The 19,893-nt window shown below is 43.7% G+C and overlaps 2 protein-coding genes across 6 annotated transcripts in view; one reads left to right on the top strand and one right to left on the bottom strand.

The window, feature by feature from the left end:
• On the top strand, positions 1 to 6,933 carry UCMA (upper zone of growth plate and cartilage matrix associated). The gene is made up of 5 exons (XM_065919573.1): positions 1 to 135; positions 431 to 496; positions 595 to 687; positions 3,137 to 3,235; positions 6,511 to 6,933. Exons 1-5 carry the CDS (start codon positions 81 to 83, stop codon positions 6,606 to 6,608), a joined length of 411 nt encoding a protein of 136 aa, XP_065775645.1. The 5' UTR covers positions 1 to 80; the 3' UTR covers positions 6,609 to 6,933.
• Positions 6,934 to 10,343: 3,410 nt separating this feature from the next.
• Positions 10,344 to 19,893, bottom strand: part of MCM10 (minichromosome maintenance 10 replication initiation factor) — a 39,181-nt gene continuing 29,631 nt past the window's right edge. For 2 of the 5 annotated variants that reach the window (XM_065921119.1, XM_065921118.1), the window contains exons 19-21: positions 19,354 to 19,396; positions 19,168 to 19,267; positions 10,354 to 13,583 (exon numbers count right to left, since the gene is read on the bottom strand). In XM_065921119.1, coding sequence (XP_065777191.1) covers positions 19,184 to 19,267; positions 19,354 to 19,396 — 127 coding nt within the window. In that variant the 3' untranslated portion in view covers positions 10,354 to 13,583; positions 19,168 to 19,183. Of the gene's footprint in view, positions 13,599 to 19,167; positions 19,268 to 19,353; positions 19,397 to 19,893 lie in introns of all 5 variants that reach the window. The other 3 variants (XM_065921116.1, XM_065921115.1, XM_065921117.1) reach the window with 3 other exon arrangements.

Below are 19,893 nucleotides of genomic sequence, written 5' to 3'. Positions count from 1 at the left end.
ACAGAAGTGAGGACCTGGCAACCTCAGGGTCTGCAGAATCCTCTCTTTGGTCCCTAGACAGAGCTTCAGCCTTTCCAAAGATGGCCTGGAGACAGCCGTTTCTGATCTGTCTCGCAGCCATTGCAGTCCTGTCCAGTGAGTATGGGGAGGTTACAGGAGGGACCTGTTGTCAGGTGAGGAGACTTGGGCGGCCCAGGTGAAGAGGGTGTCTGTTGTTAAGAAGGCTGTACTTGTGTGTGCATGTGTAACATAATGCAGCACAGGGAAAAAGCTTGTCTGACAGTTTCCCGGGGAGACTGACGGCGGCTGGTACTTGTATTCAGGGCTCCAGGGCAAGTCACAGGGCCTGGGAAGGACCGCCCTGGCCTGCCTGGGGGTGAGGACTTCCCTTGGGGTGCTGCAGCCCTCACGCTGTGCTCTCGTCCCACAGTGCTGCAGGAGGGGGCCGCTGTGTCAGTGGGCATGAGGCAGGTGGTAGGACAAGAGGCACAGGAAGGTGAGTACCGGGGCTGCCCGAGGGTGCGGGGTGGATGGGTTGGCTCCTGAGGTAGCCTTGGTGAACCCGTGTGACCGGCCTCTCTCCTCGGGTTTCAGACGTGGAAGAGATTTTCATGCAGGAATCAGATGCCTTGAATTTCCTCAAGAAGCGCAGCAAGCGGTCCCCTAGATCCCAAGACGAGGTCAATGGTAAGATGCTGTGGCCTGCCTTCTGCTCTTGCTCCTTCCTGCTCCTTCCCTCTCCCCGCTGGGCTGCGGGGATGGCCAGGGACCGAGGACTCAACTCAGGCCAGGGTCCTCGGGTGTCAAAGTAACTGTAGCTCTGAATCAGAAGTTACACCATGTTTCTTTGACTGTAGGTCAGTATTGATTGGCTATGCTGTCGGGGTAAGGAACAAAGAGGGACAGGGCCACATGAATGCACTGAAGCTGATGAACTGCATCTCAATTTCTGAAGGTCACAAATGTTAAGAGGGAGAACTTCCCTGGTGGTTCAGTGGTTAAGACTTTGCACTTTCACTGAGAGGACACGGGTCAATCTGCAGTTGGGGAACTAAGATCCCACATGCACGTGGAGCAGCCAAAAAACAAAAAAAGTTGTGGGGGAAATCTGTTCTGGGGAGTGCGGACACAGCAGCTCAGCGTGTGCTTTGTGGATAATCTGTGGTGTACCTTTATAGGCAAGAAAGCAGCACTGCGGGCAGGAAGAGGCACGTGCGACAGGAAACTGGAAACGTGGGTTTGGGGACAGCTTTGCTGCTAAGTGGCCTTGACCACTTCCTCTCCCCGGGCCCAAGTTTCCTTATTTATAAGCCCCTTATTTAAAGAGTGGTGTTCAGCCAGCACTGTTTTTAAGTCTTCACTTCCAATGCAGTTGGGAGACTTTTGAGCTTGGAAGGATGTTTCCTCAGCCTAAAGTTGGCCTTGGTGTCCCCTGCCTGGCAACGACCCTCGTTTCCATGACCTGCCGACCCTTGAAAGCATTTGAGTTTTCTGTCCTTGAACTAGATTCTTCCAAGGACTCAGCTCTGACAGTCGCTGAGTCCAAGGCTTGATTCGTCACTTCTGTGTGTCTGAATAAACTCTTTGTGCCTCTCAGCACACTCAGCAAGGTAACTCGCTCAGTGAAAATAATAGAGGACTGTTTTCAAATGATGGGCAAGAAGTGAGATGAAAATGCTTGGAGATAAAATTAGCTTTTATTTATTTATTTATTTATTTATTTTTTAATTGGAGAAGTACAACCCACACTGGGAGTATCTCCAGGCCTCACACAATTTGGGATTTAAAGGTTAGCAAATGTCAAGAAACCCTGAAAAGACTGTGATGGAGCTTGGGCAGTTCTTAATGGAAATGAGAGAAGCAACCTTCTGGCAGGCTCCCAGTGGGGAATGGGCGTGAATTTAGGAGGCGAATAGTTTCCATCCTTTAAGGGGATTCAGAACGAGGTGCGTGATTAAGCCAGAGATCTGTCACCCAGGTTGGAAGCTCAGGGTTTCAGGCATGGGTGTCCAGGACAACCTGGTGAACACCTCGGATGCACCTGAGTTCATCTGCTGTCACCCCGTCAGCTCTGGCGCTGGGCAGAACAATGCCCACTTATGTCTCAGGTTCAGTAAAGAAGGCAACACTTTGATAAACAAACTTGGAAGCAAAAAACAGGCATCTCCTATCTCTAAGCTTCTGGGTAAAGATGCAAGTTACTTTACGGTGAAAGGAACTAATTGGAGGAAAGGCACGCTCCTGAGGAGGGATGTATCCTGGGTACACGGTGAATGGTATAAAAACAGCATCCAGCATGTTGTCTTATTTACTGCAGAGTCAGAGATGCAATTTGTGGCTCTCTGAGTTTCAAGATACTTCTTTTGATGAGGCTTTCACTGGAAAGCTCCATAGGCAGGAAGGCCACAAGTGGGGCAGGAGAGCTAGTCCCTCAGAGTGCCTCACACAAGTATGGTGTGATTTCCTCATGTCACAGTGGGGAGACTGAGGTGCTGTTGAAATAATTTCCTCCAGACAATCACAGTTCTCACACTGAAGAGGTCAATGTAAAGATGACAACACCATCTACCTTCAGGCCCTGTGGTGATTTCCATCATAGCAGCCATAATGTTGGGTGCAATTTATTTTCCTATCTTTTTCCTTAAGCGGACTACAGACTTCTTAGGCAGAGGGACAGGATCTTTCTTGCTTGATTTTTTAATCCCAGTGCTTAGCATATATTCTGGCCATGAGAGGTGTTCAAAGTTACAGAATGGATATGCAAGTGTTAGTGTGAAGTTGGATTATTCCCTCATGGAATTCATTTCTATCGTCTGAGAGAACTCCTAGTTTCTGGGAGGGCCAGCAAGCCTGGCCACACCACTCATTTTATGACTAGAGCTAAATGGCTTCACCTTTTGGGGTCTCGGTCCTCTAAAGTCACAAAATGAGGTGGTTGGCTGGGATGCTCTCCCGGGTCCCTCAGGTTTTAAAGTCTATGTGAGGGGGTGAACCACTGCAGTGAGGCCCTGCACTTACCCCTCACAAACAGCCTCATCAGCACCTGAGTTTCTTATGCAGAATGATTGGTGCCCCCCCCTCAAAGCATGTGGCTGCCCCTATTCTTGGGGGCAACTCTCGCCTTCCCCTCCCCCAGTGGAGAACAGGCAGAAGCTGCGGGCAGACGAGCTGCGGAGAGAGTATCATGAAGAGCAAAGGAACGAGTTTGAGAACTTCGTGGAGGAGCAAAACGACGGTAAGAGCTCATCAGCCGGTGACTTTAGGGAATTGGAAGCTTGTGGGAAAACCATGTGATCTGCCTATACTTTTCCTCAAATTTTATTTATGTCCCAAGTTTTAATTAGAGGAGGGAGATAAGAGCAGCTCTACTTTCAATTCATATCTATGGGAGTCTCAGAAAAAAATAAAAAGGGGAGAAAGTCACAAAAGTAACTACAGAACCTGAGAAGGCATGGAAGAGGCCAGAACACAGAGCCTACCCACTGGTTGGGGACTGTGGGGCTGGGGAGTTTTTGGGTGATGGTGTTTTCTCCTCCTACTTGGGAGTGCTCTGTCTCAGTACCTACACTTGTGCCATCGTTCCCAGGGTTGGGTTGGAGGGATTTCAAACTCATTTTCAAGTGGCTTGGACTTACATCAACATCATGACTCTAGAACTGCCCATCCTGGAAAACCTAGGACTTCACTTCCCTAGTCACTATTATCAGTGTTTTCTGACTGGTGGAAGCAAACCTGACAAATGAACTCAGTTCTGTACCCTCTCCACTCCAACTTGAACACCTACAGCCCCCCGGATGGCTCCCCTCACTCATAGCATTGGGCCCCTGCAAGTTCCCATGTGGTTTGCAAACCCATCCAGTCACTGTGAGTGTCTTGTTTGGAAAGCCTTGGCCTTTGCCTGTGTGTCTCTCACCAGGCAGTCTGCACACCTCATCCCCACCCTCTGCTCCTGGGAGATGGCTCCAGTCTCCCCTTGGGAATGCTGGTTTCAGCAGGGCTTCTGGGTGTGGGCATGGGTGGATGGACACTCTACCTTCGAACCACAGCCTTCCACACTGAGGGGATTTGACTTCGTATTCATTGACTACTCTCATGTGTCACTCATGGCCAGAAATCCACAGAACATGTACAGGGTTCAGACCAGGCAGGCCAACGTGTGTGTTTATGACTTTTTTGGTCTTTCTTGAAACTTCAAGATTGAAATGCTTCTGAGTAAGTTCTTTGATGCAGGTGAGCGTAGGCATTAAGACCCCAGTTAAGGTGACCTTTGTTAGAGAAAGTGTGATTTCATTTCTGAAGTCACCAACCTCCTCACTTGCTTGCTCTGGTGCATTTGAGAGGTGAGGTGCCCTGAGGGCATCTCTTAGTGGAAAGGACACCATCACTAGGTCCCAGAGGGCTGCAGGCCACACCTACTGTCTTGCAGGTGACACCTGCCTGAGCTCTGCAGACAGGTGTTGGGCAGGATCCTGGCAAATTGATCGTCCCAGAAAAAGCTAAGACTGTTGTAACTCGGAGACAAATATTTCTGTTACAGATTTGTTTAACTTGGTAGACAGCTTGGGGTAAGGCATTTAAAAAATGAGAATGTGGCCTCTAAAATTCTTTCAGTGTTTTTTTTTAAACTCATAGTATCAATAACAGCATTTTCTTTTGTGCATTTTTAAATGTTTCAGGTCGAAATCCCTGGCCCCTGGATGGAAAATGTTCACTGTTTTCCTTCCACAATGAATCAGGATGAGGGGTGAGGCATCTGAGGGATGCTAGGTCCTCCAGCAAAGCTAGAGGAGACTGAAGCTTAGGCCTCGGGTGCTGCCCACAGATGAAAAGGCTGCAGGACACAGGCCTTTGGGGGATGCGGTGACAGCAGCTGTTATCATCGGTTGAGCACTTGTCCTGCCAGACTCTGTACTGAACTACATAATCCTATAGCCAGTTTTCCGGTCTTACAATTTCCAGTTTACAGTTTCAAAAACCCAGTCTTTGAAAGAATATGTGAATGTCCAAGGTGACATATGTAGTAAGGAATTTAAACGCAGGCGTGTTTGACAGCAAAGCCCATGTTTCTGTAAACGAAGGATGATCAAATGCATCATAGAGCTTGCTATTATCTTCTATTAACTTTCTATCCAACATTCTCCCCAAATACTAAAAAAAAAAAAATTGTGGTAAAATATACAGAATATTAAATTTGTCACCTTTGCTTATTTTAAGTGTACAATTCAGTGGTGTTTAGTACATTCACAACCACCACCATTATTTATTTCCAAAACACTTTCATCACCTCAAACTTTGCACCCATCGTGCATTAATTCCTATCTCCACAGCCTCTGGAAACTTCTAATATATTCTCTGTCCATACAGATTTGCCTATACTACATACTTCACAGAAGACAAATCACACAATATCTTTCTTTTTGTGTCTGGTGTGTTTCACCTAGCACGTTCCAAGGTTCATTCATGTTATAGCAGATGTTAAAACCACATTCCTTTTCATGGCTGAATACACACAGACATATCTAGACATTACAGTCTGTCTTCCCACATTTCATCTTTTTCATCTATTCCCACATGGTAATTCTGTTTAACGTTTTGAGGATGCTTTTTAAACACTGATGGCCTTGGGATGTCTGCTCATGGTTCAGTGGTACCTAACACTGGCTAACAAGGACAGGGCAGTCCGTGCAGTCTCAAAGAGTCGGACACAACTTACTAACTGAGCAACAACAGTGGCTAACAGGCAGTCCTGAACTGGCATCGGGAGCCTAATTCCATAGCTTCACAAATGTGTTATTTGGATTCTTACCAGTTGAGCCACAACGGAAGCCCTATTCAGAAACACATCTCATCAAGGACAGAAAATTGAGATTTCTTACTCATTAAAAACTCCCTTCTGTTCTTTCTAGTTTTTTATGATGAAACATTTCAAAGATATGTTAAAATATGTATTATAACAAACCCTCATATAACCATCATCCAGAATCAGCAGTTATCAAGTTCCCTGCACTTGCTTGGTCCAGCCCTTTTCCCAATTAGTTGTAACAATGTAACTTTACTTTTAAAGCTAAGAAACAGAAAACCTCACTCACAATCCCATCACTTGAAATTGACAGCGACTTCCTTTCATGAGTTTTTCAACAGTATGCTTTTGCAATCTATTTTTCTGCCACTGTGATTTTGTATTCTGTCTTAGTTGGTGAGTCTCTGGGCCAGTTTTTGTATGCGGCTATCCCGAATTTGCTGGCTGAGCAGGAACGTGCAATGAACGGAATGTAGGATCCTGGTTTCTGCTCTCCTGGCATCTAGCACTAGGCCAGATCTGTAAAAGGGAGGCTTTAGATTCAGCATCCTTTTAGGCCCTTCCAGCTGAGACATTCTATCTGTCACCCATGTACACAGGCACAATGGTTCATGTCACGGGGGTACAGTGTATACTTTTGGGGGACTTGATGGCTGTGCCCAGATCCGAGCCCTCCATCCTCACATGAGGACTTCATCTCTTGTCCCCAGAACAGGAAGAGAGAAGCCGGGAGACCATCGAGCAGTGGCGTCAATGGCATTACGACGGCCTATACCCATCCTATCTCTACAACCGCCACCACATCTGACCTCGGTTTGAGGGACACAGAAGATGGAGACTGAGACACCTGCCCACCCCCGGTTTTCGGGTACCTCTCCCGCACACAAACAGGCCCCTTCACAGGGCCTCAGTCGCCTAGGGCCTTCTATTCTCACGGAAGGAAATGTCCAGGCTTGCGCTTCTTGGCAGATGATTTTCTGAGGTGAGCAAAGGCCTGTGGGGCCTCCTGGTGTCACTAGAGGTTCCCTGTTGCTTCCCCATTGCTCCCACACTGAGACTGCTGGTCCACAGAAAGATGAGAAAGCATAGTAGAGAAAAGATCATGTATCTGCTTACAGCTTATGAATAAAAACGCTGAGTCCACACTGTATTGTCTTCTTGAATCTCATGCTGAGTGGTGCCAACATGTCCCTCCCAAATGACAGTGGGGCTCACAGACTTTGGTGTCAGGAAGCTTGGACTCGGGAGCATGTCTCACTATTTCATCAGCCTGTCTCAGTAGTTATGTGACTGAAAGGGACCTGTAAATGCAACTGTTTGGGTAAAAACCATTCTCTGAGCCCAGGTGCTTCTCACGTCTCTGAAAAGTCTTAAGGTTCAATGGTGGTTTCTTAATGGCATTAATCAAAAGCCAGGGTTACAGTGAGGCCAGCTGTAACCAAAAGTAGCCAGCAGATAAGGTTCAGTTTTAGTATTATCTCCTTTTTCTTCATAGTTTGCTACAGCTTCCGTTAACAATGTGCCAGAAACTGGGAGACTTAAAAACAATGAACATTTCTTCTCTCACAGTTGGGGAGGCTGGAAGTCTGAAATCAAGGTGTTGGCAGGGCCACTCCCTCCAAAGGCTCCAGGGGAGGTCCTCCCTTGCCTCTTCTAATTTCTGGGGGCTCAGCTGTCCCCTGGCTTGTGGCAGCATCGCTCCAGTCACTCCTTGCACCATCACGTGGTCTTTAGTCCCCATGTCTCTACACACTCCTCCCGGTGTCTATTCTAAGGACACCAGTCATTAAGGGTGTCTACTACCTCAATAACTTAATTACAACTGTAAAGACCCTATTTCTAAATAAGGTCAATATTCACAGGTCTCAGGGGTTAGGTTTCCGTATATCTTTTCCTGGGAAACAACTCAGCCCATAGCAGGGCCCTCTCTTGTTCTAAGGGCTCTGCCTTCCTGCCACAGACTAAGCACTAGGTTGCTTCCAGCCTTGCTCCCAACTGTCTTCAAGGATTCCATACTAAGAATGCAGAAAACTCAAGAACAACGTTAAGTGGGCACCTCTGTGGGATCAGAGGATCATCTTTCTTCTCAAAGATGAAGTAAAAGCACCCACTCCTGGCCATCCCCCAGTCCCCTCCCCTGGGTCTTCTGCTTCCCCCTTGACTTGGGTCACCAGCTGGTTAGTCCAGCCTACTTTGGAAGTGGGTTTCCAGGGCAGTATAGAGCTTTTTTTTTTTTTTTTTTTTTTGAGGAAAAGCTGTGGAGGTGGAGCAGTTAGTTAGATCTAGACACTTTGCAATGAATACAAGGTAACTTTTTTAAAGACTAGGATAAGTCTTAAAAATACTCTAGTGATCAAGCATAATATGCACATTCCAAACTGTCTCATGTCATCATTGTATTTCCTCACACAAACTCCAAGCAGGAGCTGAACTAGCCTTGAGAAGGTAGGAACGGGATTGGGCAAACTCTACCTCTAAATGGTATTACCTGGGCAGGTGGAAGAGGGGAGCCACTCTCTTCTTAGGAGTCCTGCAATTCATCATTTTTGGGGCACAAGTGAAGACCCAACACAACAGAAGTCAAAGCTATGCCCAATTTTTTGAGACATGACACAATTGTGTTTACCTATCCACAGCTGAGGCTTACAGTATTTTGATTATGCTCTTTTGGGGATCACTGAGATGTCTGCTCTAATGTTATGCAAGCCAAGTCTTAGATGTCTGTGTGTATGTAAACTGAACCTAAACTGAACCAAAAGGAAATCGGTGAAACCCAACCTACTCAATCCACATATTCCCAATGGCCACCCACCTGCCTCTGGGCATGTTTTCAACAGACAGGCTCTTTAGAAAACCCCCTGCTTCCCACAGTGCTCACTGCAAGTACCAGGTACTTCAAATTAGAAGGTGAAGGCAGAGGAAAAAACTGGCAAGAAACAAAAATTGCAGATGCTTCAGTACTTCATTAGTTTTTTTTTTATTATCTTTTGAGACTGAAATTATTTGAAAAGAATGAGTATTTCTAAGTTTTGGAACATAAAGCTAAACAGACCAAAATGGAATTCTGCTGTCTGTCCTCCACCTCTGCAGGCTCTGGTTTACACTGGAGAATCAGTCAGCCTGAGGGGGGCAAGGGTCAGAGATGGTCCTGTCTGAACTACAGGAGAGACTCACATGTGCACCCCACCTACTTCCTATTCCACCCTGCAAAGTAGCACAACAGGGAGGCTTGGCAAATAGGCAAGGTAGACCCCCTGTGCTCTCCACGGCAAGGCACTCATGCACTCAGAACCACACACAGATCAGAAATTCTTGCTAACAGGCATGCAGGAGCCACAATGCCTCTCCTCAGCTTGGTTACCCAGGAAAGGTGGGTTACCTGAGAAACGAGGTTGTCATGGCGCAGGTGCAAGCTCTGCTGACAGCCAGCTCAGGTCCTGAGCCAGGGTTGCTGGCTGCTGGGCCTATGCTCTACCCACACAAAATGTCCTCTCGGTTGGCCATAAGTCAGATACCATGCCAGCAGATTCAGTCCCTGACCTTTAGGTTGGTAACCCCAAGTTACGAGGGTGTGTGTTTTCACATGCCCACATGTGCTACAGAGAAAAGGCAAAGCACTGCTCTCTCAGCTCAGCCAGGGAACAAGAGGAGCCACAGACTGGCTTATATGGTGACACTCACTCAGCCATTGCCTTCTGGCAGGAGAGCCAGCAATCCGGTGCATGGCAGCCAGTGAGGTCTGACTCAAGGCCATACCCTGGCAGCCACCTGGCTCAAAAACTCTGGTGCATAGGAGGGAATGCTGGAGTCATATAGATGTCAAATACCAAGAACAGTCTGGGTGAGTGGCCAGATCAAAATAACAAAATGGCCAGTCCTTGCCTCTTCAATGACTACGTTTGGCACGTTAACGCGAGATAAAGACCTCTGGCAGAAAAAATTCTATTACCTAGTTCTACCCCCATCCTTAACAAGGGCCCCATTGTATCTCAGGGTTTTAAAATTTCTTCACTCAAAGCCAATTGCAGCCATTTCTCGGGCAGGGAGAAGGATTGCCAAAGCAAACAAGACTGGAATCTGGGCAGCAGAATTTCATAGGAATTACACTAATGGAGAATCCATATTTTCAGCAACTGGTCTCATCAAAAGGGTGGCCTGTGGGACACTCTTCTAACTCACTCTTCTCTGTTCTTTCCTTACTATTCCCTAGTCCTTCAGCGGTTCCAGGAGAGAGACTGAAACACTTTGTTAAAGGATGAACTGGTGAAAACTCATTGTCTTTTCACACAGTTTTGTATGTTGTCATTTTCTTCATCATCTTCTCTCTTCTTTTAGAGTGCATGTGCTCCAAGGAGATTTTGCAACTCATTATCTTGTGCCTTTGTTTATTTAGATTTTTGGAAGGAAGTGGTAATTTTCCTGAGACCCAGAATGATTTTAAAAATTAAAAAACAAAACAAAACAAAACACACAACCCCCCCCACCCCCGACAAAACTTGACATGTGCTTTTTATTAGTTTGATTTCATTGGGAAAATTCATTTCTAATTTCTTTTCAACCAATCCTTTGGCAAGATTTTCATTATTTAAAAGTTAAGGGATCTGTCCAAAAGCAAACTGGTTACGTATTAATAGTCTAGTTCACAACTGGATCTTCAGTATACTCTGTAATCTTACAATGTACAGGGCACTTTAAAAAAAGTTCTGTCCACTTTCCATATTATTTTGATTTTTCAAATAGGAACCTATTTACAAAGTTGCTATATTAGCATGCAAGTTTCACATGGTCCCAGGATACAAGGCCAATAGACAGATATGCATTGTATTTCTGTATACTAGCATGTATGCAAAATAACTGGAATTTAAAATGGAAAAAACGTCATTTATGACACCATAAAACTATTTAAAAATAGATACATATACTGAAACCAGTAAACACTGCTGAGAAAATTAAAGAAGACTCAGAAAAATGAAGAGACATATTCACACATGAAAAATCTTAAAATTATAGATTATACACAATCCTAATAAAATTTTTAGCAGGGTTTTTGGGGTAGAAATTGATAAGCTGATTCACAAATTCACATCAAAATGCAAAGGACCTAGAATTGCCAAAACATATTTTAAAAAGAACAAGTTGGGGGACTAATACTACCTGATTCCAACACTTACACAACTACAGTAACTAAGACAGTGGTACTAGCATAAGGAATGACATGAAAATTAATTTAACAGAAATAAGTCCAGAAGTAGACCCTAATGGTCAACTGATTTTCTGACAAAGAAGTGAAAATAATACAATGAAAAAATTATAGCATCTTCACTGAGTGGTACTGTAACAATTGAATGTTCATTTGGAAAACAATATCCCATAATCCTTAACTCACAGCTTAAACAGAAATTAATGTGAAACGGATCATAGACCTAATGAAAAGTGAAAGTGAAAGTTGCTCAGTTGTGTCCAACTCTTTGGGACCCCATGGACTATACAGTCCATGGAATTCTCCAGGCCAGGATACTGGAGTGGGTAGCCTTTCCCTTCTCCAGGGGATCTTCCCAACCCGGGGATCGAACTTAGGTATCCCGCATTGGGGGTAGATTCTTTACCAGCTTAACCAGAAGGGAAGCCCAAGAATACTGGAGTGGGTAGCCTATCCCTTTCTCCAGTAGATCTTCCTGACCCAGGAATTGAACCGGGGTCTCCTGCATTGCAGGCAGATTCTTTACAAACTGAGCTATGAGAGAAGACCTTATAGTAAAGCTAAAACTAGGTAACACATATCTGCAAAAAGCACTTGCATTTAGAACACAGAAAGAATTCTTTCATCTTGACCTATTAAGAAAGTAAACAGATACGTCACCAAAAAGATATACAAATGGCCAACTGCACAGGAAAAGATGTCATGAGGGAAATGCAAATTAAAACCACAATAAGATACACCCATCAGAATGGCTAAAATTGAAAAGGCTGACAATACCAAGTACTGGTGAGGATGTGGAGCAAATGGGACCCTCATGCATCATTAACAGGCATGTAAAATCATACTGCTTTGGAAAATATTTTAGTGGTTTCTTACAGAGGTAAATATACACTTTCCAGAAATCCCACTCCTATTTACTGATACCTAAGAGAAACAAAAATATATCCACAGAAAGACTTGTATCTGAATATTGTTATTTATTCATAACAGCCCCAAATTAGAAACAATTCAACCCAAATTATCTATCAATAGGTGAATAATGACATATAGTAACATAATAAATGACATATCCATACTATGAAATATTAAACAATAAAAAATGAACTATGGACACAGGCAACAACATGGCTTTATTTCAAAATATGCGACGTATGAGTATGTTGTTTTGATTCCATTTATATGAAACTCGTGGAAACAGATCTAAATAGCTCAGTGATGGATGTGACTAGGGCATGTGGCCTGACTGGGAAGTGGCAAAGGCAACATTTTGGGGTAATGACAATGCCCTCTATCATGCCTTTGGTAGTGGTTATGTGGGTGAATAAATTTGCCAAAATTTACCAAACAATATACTTAATATGTGTGCTCTTTGCTGTGTGAAATTTAGCCCTTAATAAAGTTGATTTAAAAAAACACCAATAGTGAAGTCTCTGCTTAAGCAACATTATCACAGACTTAGTTGCAATCCATGTTTCAAATCACTTAATTTTCTAATCTGCAAAATGAGAACAATTCTGGTCTGGCCCTGTTTTGGGAAGTATTACACAGTTGTTCCTCATTATTTGTGGATTCTGTGTTTTTCCAAAATCACCTAATAACTAAATTTCACTTCTAATTCCAAAAACAGTACCTGTGGTGTTTTTTGTGTGGTCACTACGGACACGCACATGTGCAGACTAACAAGAAACTTGAGCTGCTCCTAGCTGAGGTCAAAGCAACATTTTTGCTAATTTCAGCTCTGATACTGTAAAAAAATGTCCTTTTCATGCCACGTCTGTCACACTCTTGTGCTTTTTGAGGTGCTTTTGATGTTGAAAATGGCTCCCAAGTGGAGTGCTGAAGTATGATCTAGTGTTCCTGAGGGCAAGAAGGATGGGATGCATGGATCATCCAGAGAAAATGCATGTGCTGAGATCAGTTTCATTTGGTCAGGAGTCACAGGGCTGTTGACTGCGAGTTCCATGTTAATGAATCAACAATATATATTAAATAAGGTGTCTTTAAACAAACATGTATACTATAAAGTTGTTTATTGGGCCAGTGAACAAAACGTGACTAGAGGCTCACGGAAACCTAACCTGTATTTCCTCTAGGAGCAGTGATTGTGTATTTGCTAGCTCAGTTGGTAGCTTCATGAAACAATTACTATGAATAACAAAAACTCACTGTATATATATTTCTAGTCTTTCTTTCCTTTTTCAGTGAAAAGGCTTTGAGTTTTCACCACCTCAATTACCGCTGTCTGGCTTTTCTCCAAAAGGCAAGTCAACTTTATTGGTTATGTGGCCGACTGTGTAGGAAAAGGCAGGTCTCGTCTCCATTTGATCTAGAGAGTTCAGCTGTGTGGCGATATTCTTGGCTCTCTTTAACTTTCGAAATTTCCACAGCTTTTCCACAAACTACTGTCAAGCTATGCCCACGGATTTCTTCCACCTTTTGTACCTGTTATTTTCTTTAGATACATCGTTCTTTCTTTCCTCAATACTGACAAATACAGAATTTTACTTTTGGAGCCCATCATCCTTCTTGTGAGTGGCGCTGTTTCCAAATCTCTCCCCGTGGCATCCGAAGTGTCTGCTTTACCTGTAAGAGCAGAGGCTGAGATGGGCTGCTATCAGTGACAACTCGGGCAAACAGATTTACACTCCTGAATTTAAAAAATTAAATGTTGTCAGACACATTTAGTCTCTTATAAACATCTAGCTCTACTTCTATCATCAACTTTTACACAAAAACTCAACTCACGCAATCACTCCCTGTCAACTTTGCTATACATCCATTTGTAATGTTTTTAAAAGTTGAAAACTATCGCTTCTTGGCCTTTTGGCTAAGATCAAGTGTAAAAGTTGAAAACTAGAAAATTTTAAAAGCTGAAAATTCAATGTTTTCAGTTCTCTTTGGAGACAATTCCACAGTCCTCATTCAGAAGCTTCTTATTTGCTATTCTGGATCATCGTTACCTAAATTAGTTCAGTTTTCCTTCTGTTGTTCAGAAAGGGAAAGTAGTTAAAAAAAACTCAAGAGAAAGATAATTTTCTTTAAAAAGCCACTTCCTTCCTCTAAACAAAAAAAGGCACAGGGAGTTCTCTGTGGCCTACTGTTAGGATTCTGGACTTTCATTGTTGTGGCTTGGATTCAATCCCTGGTCAGAGCACTAAGATCTTGCAAACTGTGCATGCTCAAAACAAACAAACAAAATAAACCCCCCTCCCAAAAAAAGGCATAGAAAAAAATCTATTGTGAAGATCAGAATATTGTGATCAGCCATGGAGGACATGACCATTTTTGTGTGCTTAGACCACCATGTGCTTACCCTGTTCTGATTACACAATAAGCCCTACACTGCTATTTTTTTCCCTGCACTGCTATTAACACACGTTGGTAAAGAGGGTAGGAGGATTAAAGAATGGACTTGTGATGAACCATACTTTTAATGTAAATGAGTATGCAGCCCCTCCAGCCCACCTACCCCTCTCATCCCTGAATATTCTAACAAAACACACACAAACAGCATCCCCAGTGGAAACCCCCCAAAACCTAGAGTAACTGAGAAGTAACTCGGTTATATTTTTAATTATTCAAAATTTAAAAGTCAAATTTAAAAACAGGGGCATCTACATTCAGCGCACCCATCCACCTTTATAAGAATGTTACTGCACAACATATACAGAAGTGAATCTGAACTCTCAAAACACCCTTGGTTCAAACAAGAACATGTTTCTTATATAGGGAGGGGTCTTCAAAGAGCAACCTGCAGCTCAGTGTCCAGGTGGCTGCTCAGGTGTGACCTACTTCAGACCCATACCTGTTTTAAGTTTATGGGACAAACATATCCACTTGAAATGAGCCTTCAAAAATATGAGAATTTCAAGTGCTTTTGGTTATTTTTGAGATTTAAACATTTTGTCTGTTTAAAAAACAAAACAAAACAAAAATACATTCCTCCTGGAAAGTGAAATATTCCTAAAAGTGTGTGATCATAAGGGAACACAAGCCTCAGACAGAGAAACTTCTACACACAGAGCAGACTCTGATGGAATCTAAGGCATGTGAAATTTATTCCTGGCTCTTGAAAACCTGAATCAACTATCTCGCACAACCACGTTCTTTAAAGAGTTATGTTCCTACTATAATACCATTCTGGGAGAAATATGTATTATTTCTAGCTAGAGTTTAAATCTCAAAATAATAATCCTACCAACTGACTCAGTCATTTCACGGTATTCACTTGGGTCAAATGGTATTTGGAAACTCAGGTTGCCCAAGCAGAGGACTCTCCTAAATGGAGTAGCCCACATGCTTGACCTATCAGTCCAGTTCAGTGGCTCAGTAGTCTGACTCTTTGTGACCCCATGCCAGGCTTCCCTGTCTATCACCAACTTCCAGAGCCTACTCAAACTCATGTCCATCGTGTCAGTGATGCTGCCCAACCATCTCATCCTCTGTCGTCCCCTTCTCCTCCCGCCTTCAATCTTTCCCAGCATCAAGGTCTTTCCCAATGAGTTGCTTCATTGTATCAGGTGACGAAAGTATTGGAGCTTCAGCATCAGTCCTTCCAATGAATATTCAGGACTGCTTTCCTTTAGGATAGACTGGTTGGCTCTCCTTGCTGTCCAAGGGACTCTCAAGAGTCTTCTCCAACACCACAGTTCAAAAGCACCAATTCTTCGGCGCTCAGCTTTCTTTATAGTCCAACTCTCACATCCATACATGACTACTGGAAAAAACCATAGCCCTGACTAGACGGAACTATGTAACGTTTCTACTTTTTAATCCACTATCTAGGGTGGTCATAGCTTTTCTTCCAAGGAGCAGGCGTCTTTTAATTCATGGCTGCAGTCACCATCTGCAGTGATTTTGGAGCCCTCCAAAAATAAAGTCTGTCAATATTTCCATTGTTTCCCCATCTACTTGCCATGAAGTGATGGGACTGGATGCCATGATCTTAGTTTTCTGAATGCTGAGCTTTAAGCCAACTTTTTCACTCTGCCCTTTCACTTTCATCAAGAGGCTCTTTAGTTCTTCACTTTCTGCCATAAGGGCAGTATCATTTGTGTATCTGAATTTATTGATATTTCTCCTGGCAATCTTGAGTCCAGCTTGTGCTTCATCCAGCCCAGCATTTTGCATGATGTACTCTGCATATAAGTTAAATAATCAGGTAACAATATAGAGCCTTGATGTACTCCTTTCCCTATTTGGAAACAGTTTGTTGTTCCACATCCAGTTCTGACTGTTGCTTCTTGACCTGCATACAGATTTCTCAGGAGGCAGGTCAGGTGGCCTGGTATTCCTATCTCTTTAATTTCCCACAGTTTTCTGTGATCCACACAGTCAAAGGGTTTGGCATAGTCAATAAAGCAAAAGTAGATGTTTTTCTGGAACTCTCTCGCTTTTTCGATGATCCAGCAGATGTTGGCAATTTGATTTCTGGTTCCTCTGCCTTTTCTAAATCCAGCTTGAACATCTGGAAGTTCGTGGTTCATGTACTGTTGAAGCCTGGCTTCAGAATTTTGAGCATTACTTTACTAGCGTGTGAGATGAGTGCAATTGTGCGATAGTTTGAGCATACTTTGGAATTGTCTTTCTTTGGGACTGGAACGAAAACTGACCTTTTCTAGTCCTGTGGCCACTGCTTAAGTTTTCCAGATTTGTTGGCATATTGAGTGTAGCACTTTTACAGCATTGAACAATTCAGAAAACATTTATTAACTTCCTTGTATTCACAATTTTTAAAATCTCTCCATCCACCCAACATTCAATGAACACCAGTAGGGTAGCACTGGGCTTGGCACCTGGAAATTGAACCACACTAAAATATACAAGCTAGCAGCTTGTATATTTGTAGATAAATATATGATATTTATATCATATGATATAATATATTGTGGATAAACAAATCCACTATAATAAGTTTTCTGTCACAGCAACGCTCAAAATATAGCACTAGACTGGAGGAAGGAACAATAACTGCCCCCAGGGATAATGGGTAGGTATCACAGAAAAGAAAACCTGGGGTTGCTTGGTTTTACCTTTCATCATATCTTACAACACATATGACAATACAGACACGAGCACCAGTCTCCATGTACCCATGACCTGGCTTAAATGATTAGGACCTCAGCCGCTTTTGGTTCACGGAAACCCTCACGTGCTGCCACTCAACCCTTTGTTTTGCTCTGAAAGCCAGTCCTCAACATTTTTATCTGTGTTTGAAGACCAAGCTGGAAAGGATCTTCGATGAGTAACACTCACCTCCTCATCTATTTTTCTGCTTGCGACCCTGCCAGAGTCATATACCCTAATTCCTGCTGGTGACACCAAAACCTGGGCTGGTTCAGGGCAGAGACCTAAGACGTTACGGTCCCCTCTGAGCTGGGTGCAGGGCAAGACGGAACTGACCCAATGAAACCCCATCCTGCTCACCGGGAGTGCTGACCGCATTGCATTCTTCCAGCCCTCGGTGCTCTTAAAACTGCTGTTTCTTTAGAAGCTTACTGAGCACCTAATGTTTGTATACAATGTGTTACAGTGCACCTTGGACTTCCCTCATAGCTCAGTTGGTAAAGAATCTGCCTGCAATGCAGGAAACCCCGGTTTGATTCCTGGGTCGGGAAGATCTGCTGGAGAAGGGATAGGCTACCCACTCCAGTATTCTTGGGTTTCCCTTGTGGCTCAGTTGGTAAAGAATCTGCCTGCAATGCAGGAGACCTGGGTTTGATCCCTGGGTTGGGAAGATCCCCTGGAGAAGGGAAATGCTACCCACTCCAGTATTCTGGCCTGGAGAACGCCATGGACTGTATAGTCCATGGGGTCACAGAGACTCGGACACGACTGAGTGACCTTCACTTCACAGTCCCCAGTCCCATGTGCCCTATGCAACCTCAGACTGTATAGGTCTTGCCCTGGGGGCTAAGCTGCCCCAGAGTTGCGTCCTGTCACCACCTTGATCTTCCCTGGGTGGGCATCCTGGTGCATCTGAATGTCTGGGCTATCTACCTCCCATCCCTCCAGAGTTTCCTCTCAACATGCATGCAGTTAGTTACCTAACCCAGAGCATGACCCTGGACTCCCTCTCCAGCACATTCTCTGTTCCTTTGAGGCCATCCACCACTGTCTACCTCCATCATCACCCTTCTGTCCAGGTACCCACAACATCTCAGGTCTCTGTGCTCTTACCTGGGAAGCTCCATTTCTCATTGATGATGAAAGTCACACCTACTGCGCTCTGGCACACATGCACTATCTCACAAGAGTCCATGCCACCAAGACATCATCACCTTCATTCTGCTGATGGGGAAACTGAGGATGGGCACCTCAGCCACAGGCCCAGAACTATTGAGCTGAAGGGCCCAGACTTGAGCAAAACCACAAGTCCCAGCAATCCCTGATCTAAAATTCTTAGTGTGTCTAATAAACAATATCTGCAAACGGGAAACTCCACAGAATTTTCCTTGTGGGATGTTTGTGTTTTCCAAATGGGCTTCATGGTTTCTCTAGTTTTACAGTTGTTTTGGTTAGAGGTTTCAGTTTCTTTATGCCATATTTAAACACAATCATATTTTAAAATGATGAAATTTTAGGTATTTTCATTACAGAGCTCCACAATAATGTAAGGGCACAAAGAGCCCTGAAATGCCACGTGGGTCAGTGACTTGATTTCCAAGAACAAAGTGGAGGTAACAGCAGAATCAACAGAAGGAACCTGGGTTTTAATATTAATATAGTGAGACTATATCAAGGGTGATGGTCATAATTTTCTAAATGGCAAAATCTTATATTTAGAGTTTTGAGAGCACATTTCAAGATCATTTAGTCCAACCTTCCTCATTTTACAGACGAGGAAACTGAAGCACAGAAGTTAGGCAGGTTACCTGAGCCAAATTCATTCTTTTGCCTCTGGCTGTCCACATAAATACCAGAACCTTTCTGTGATTAAGAAGTGACATCACATACTCTATAACCCAAGAGACAGAGGAACACAACTCTTTATCTACCTTTTGATATCTTGATTTTCCAGTTAAAGGTCATGTTAAATTTGATGTTAAACCAACGCAAAATTGTAGGCTTAACAGTATTCGACTGTGTCAATTAGGAACATGGGCAATTCAGAGCCAAAACTTTATGCTTTTCCAGAACCATAAGATGCAATGTAAGCTGCAGGTACCTGTTTGAAGTCAGGGCTATTTAAGGCTATTCAGAAATTTGGCATGTTCTTCTCCTCTTGGTAACAAGGTTTCTCCTCCTATCCTTGGACCTGTCTTTTCCTAGAAAAACAGAAACAGTTTAATAAGAAACGGGTCAACAGTATTTGCATGGGTCACTAAAATCTATCACCTTACAGATGACATACCTTTAACATTCCGTCCCGTTCCCATTTGAAGAGGCCACAGTTACTAAAACAGAAAAGATGGGATTGACTCAGTGATGAGGTTACAGGTCCACACACATGAAGATAACAGTGCTCCTTGACTTTTGAGATCCACCTCATTTAAGCCAAAGCTCACTGAGGTTCATATTCCAGTTTACGTTCTACTGCTACTGAAAATACACACACCAGTGATCTGAGCAACGGTTTGAAGTCTGTCAAAAGCCAGATACTTCAGAAAAGGAATTTCAAATGGTAGGGCTGCATAGGGCTAGGCACTCTACAGGTGAGCAGAGTGAGCTTGGTTTCCAGTGAAGGTCACTGGGATGACCCTCAGATTGAGAAAGCCAGCCTACAGCAACAAGAAGCCCATGGCTTGTTCCTTTCTCCTTTTCTGGAACTCAACGGTTGTGGTAAGAGAGGATTACTCTTCCTTCGGGTTTGAACAATGCTTCCCAGTTTTCAGTAGTGAGGAGAGGGAAGACAGTGACATCTTGACTTTTCCACTGACAGGTCACTGTTTAG

The sequence above is a fragment of the Muntiacus reevesi genome, chromosome 2 (assembly GCF_963930625.1).
Source record: "Muntiacus reevesi chromosome 2, mMunRee1.1, whole genome shotgun sequence".
Lineage (NCBI taxonomy): Eukaryota > Metazoa > Chordata > Mammalia > Artiodactyla > Cervidae > Muntiacus > Muntiacus reevesi.
Note: the sequence above shows the minus strand (reverse complement) of the source record. Positions and strands in the feature narration are given on the sequence as shown.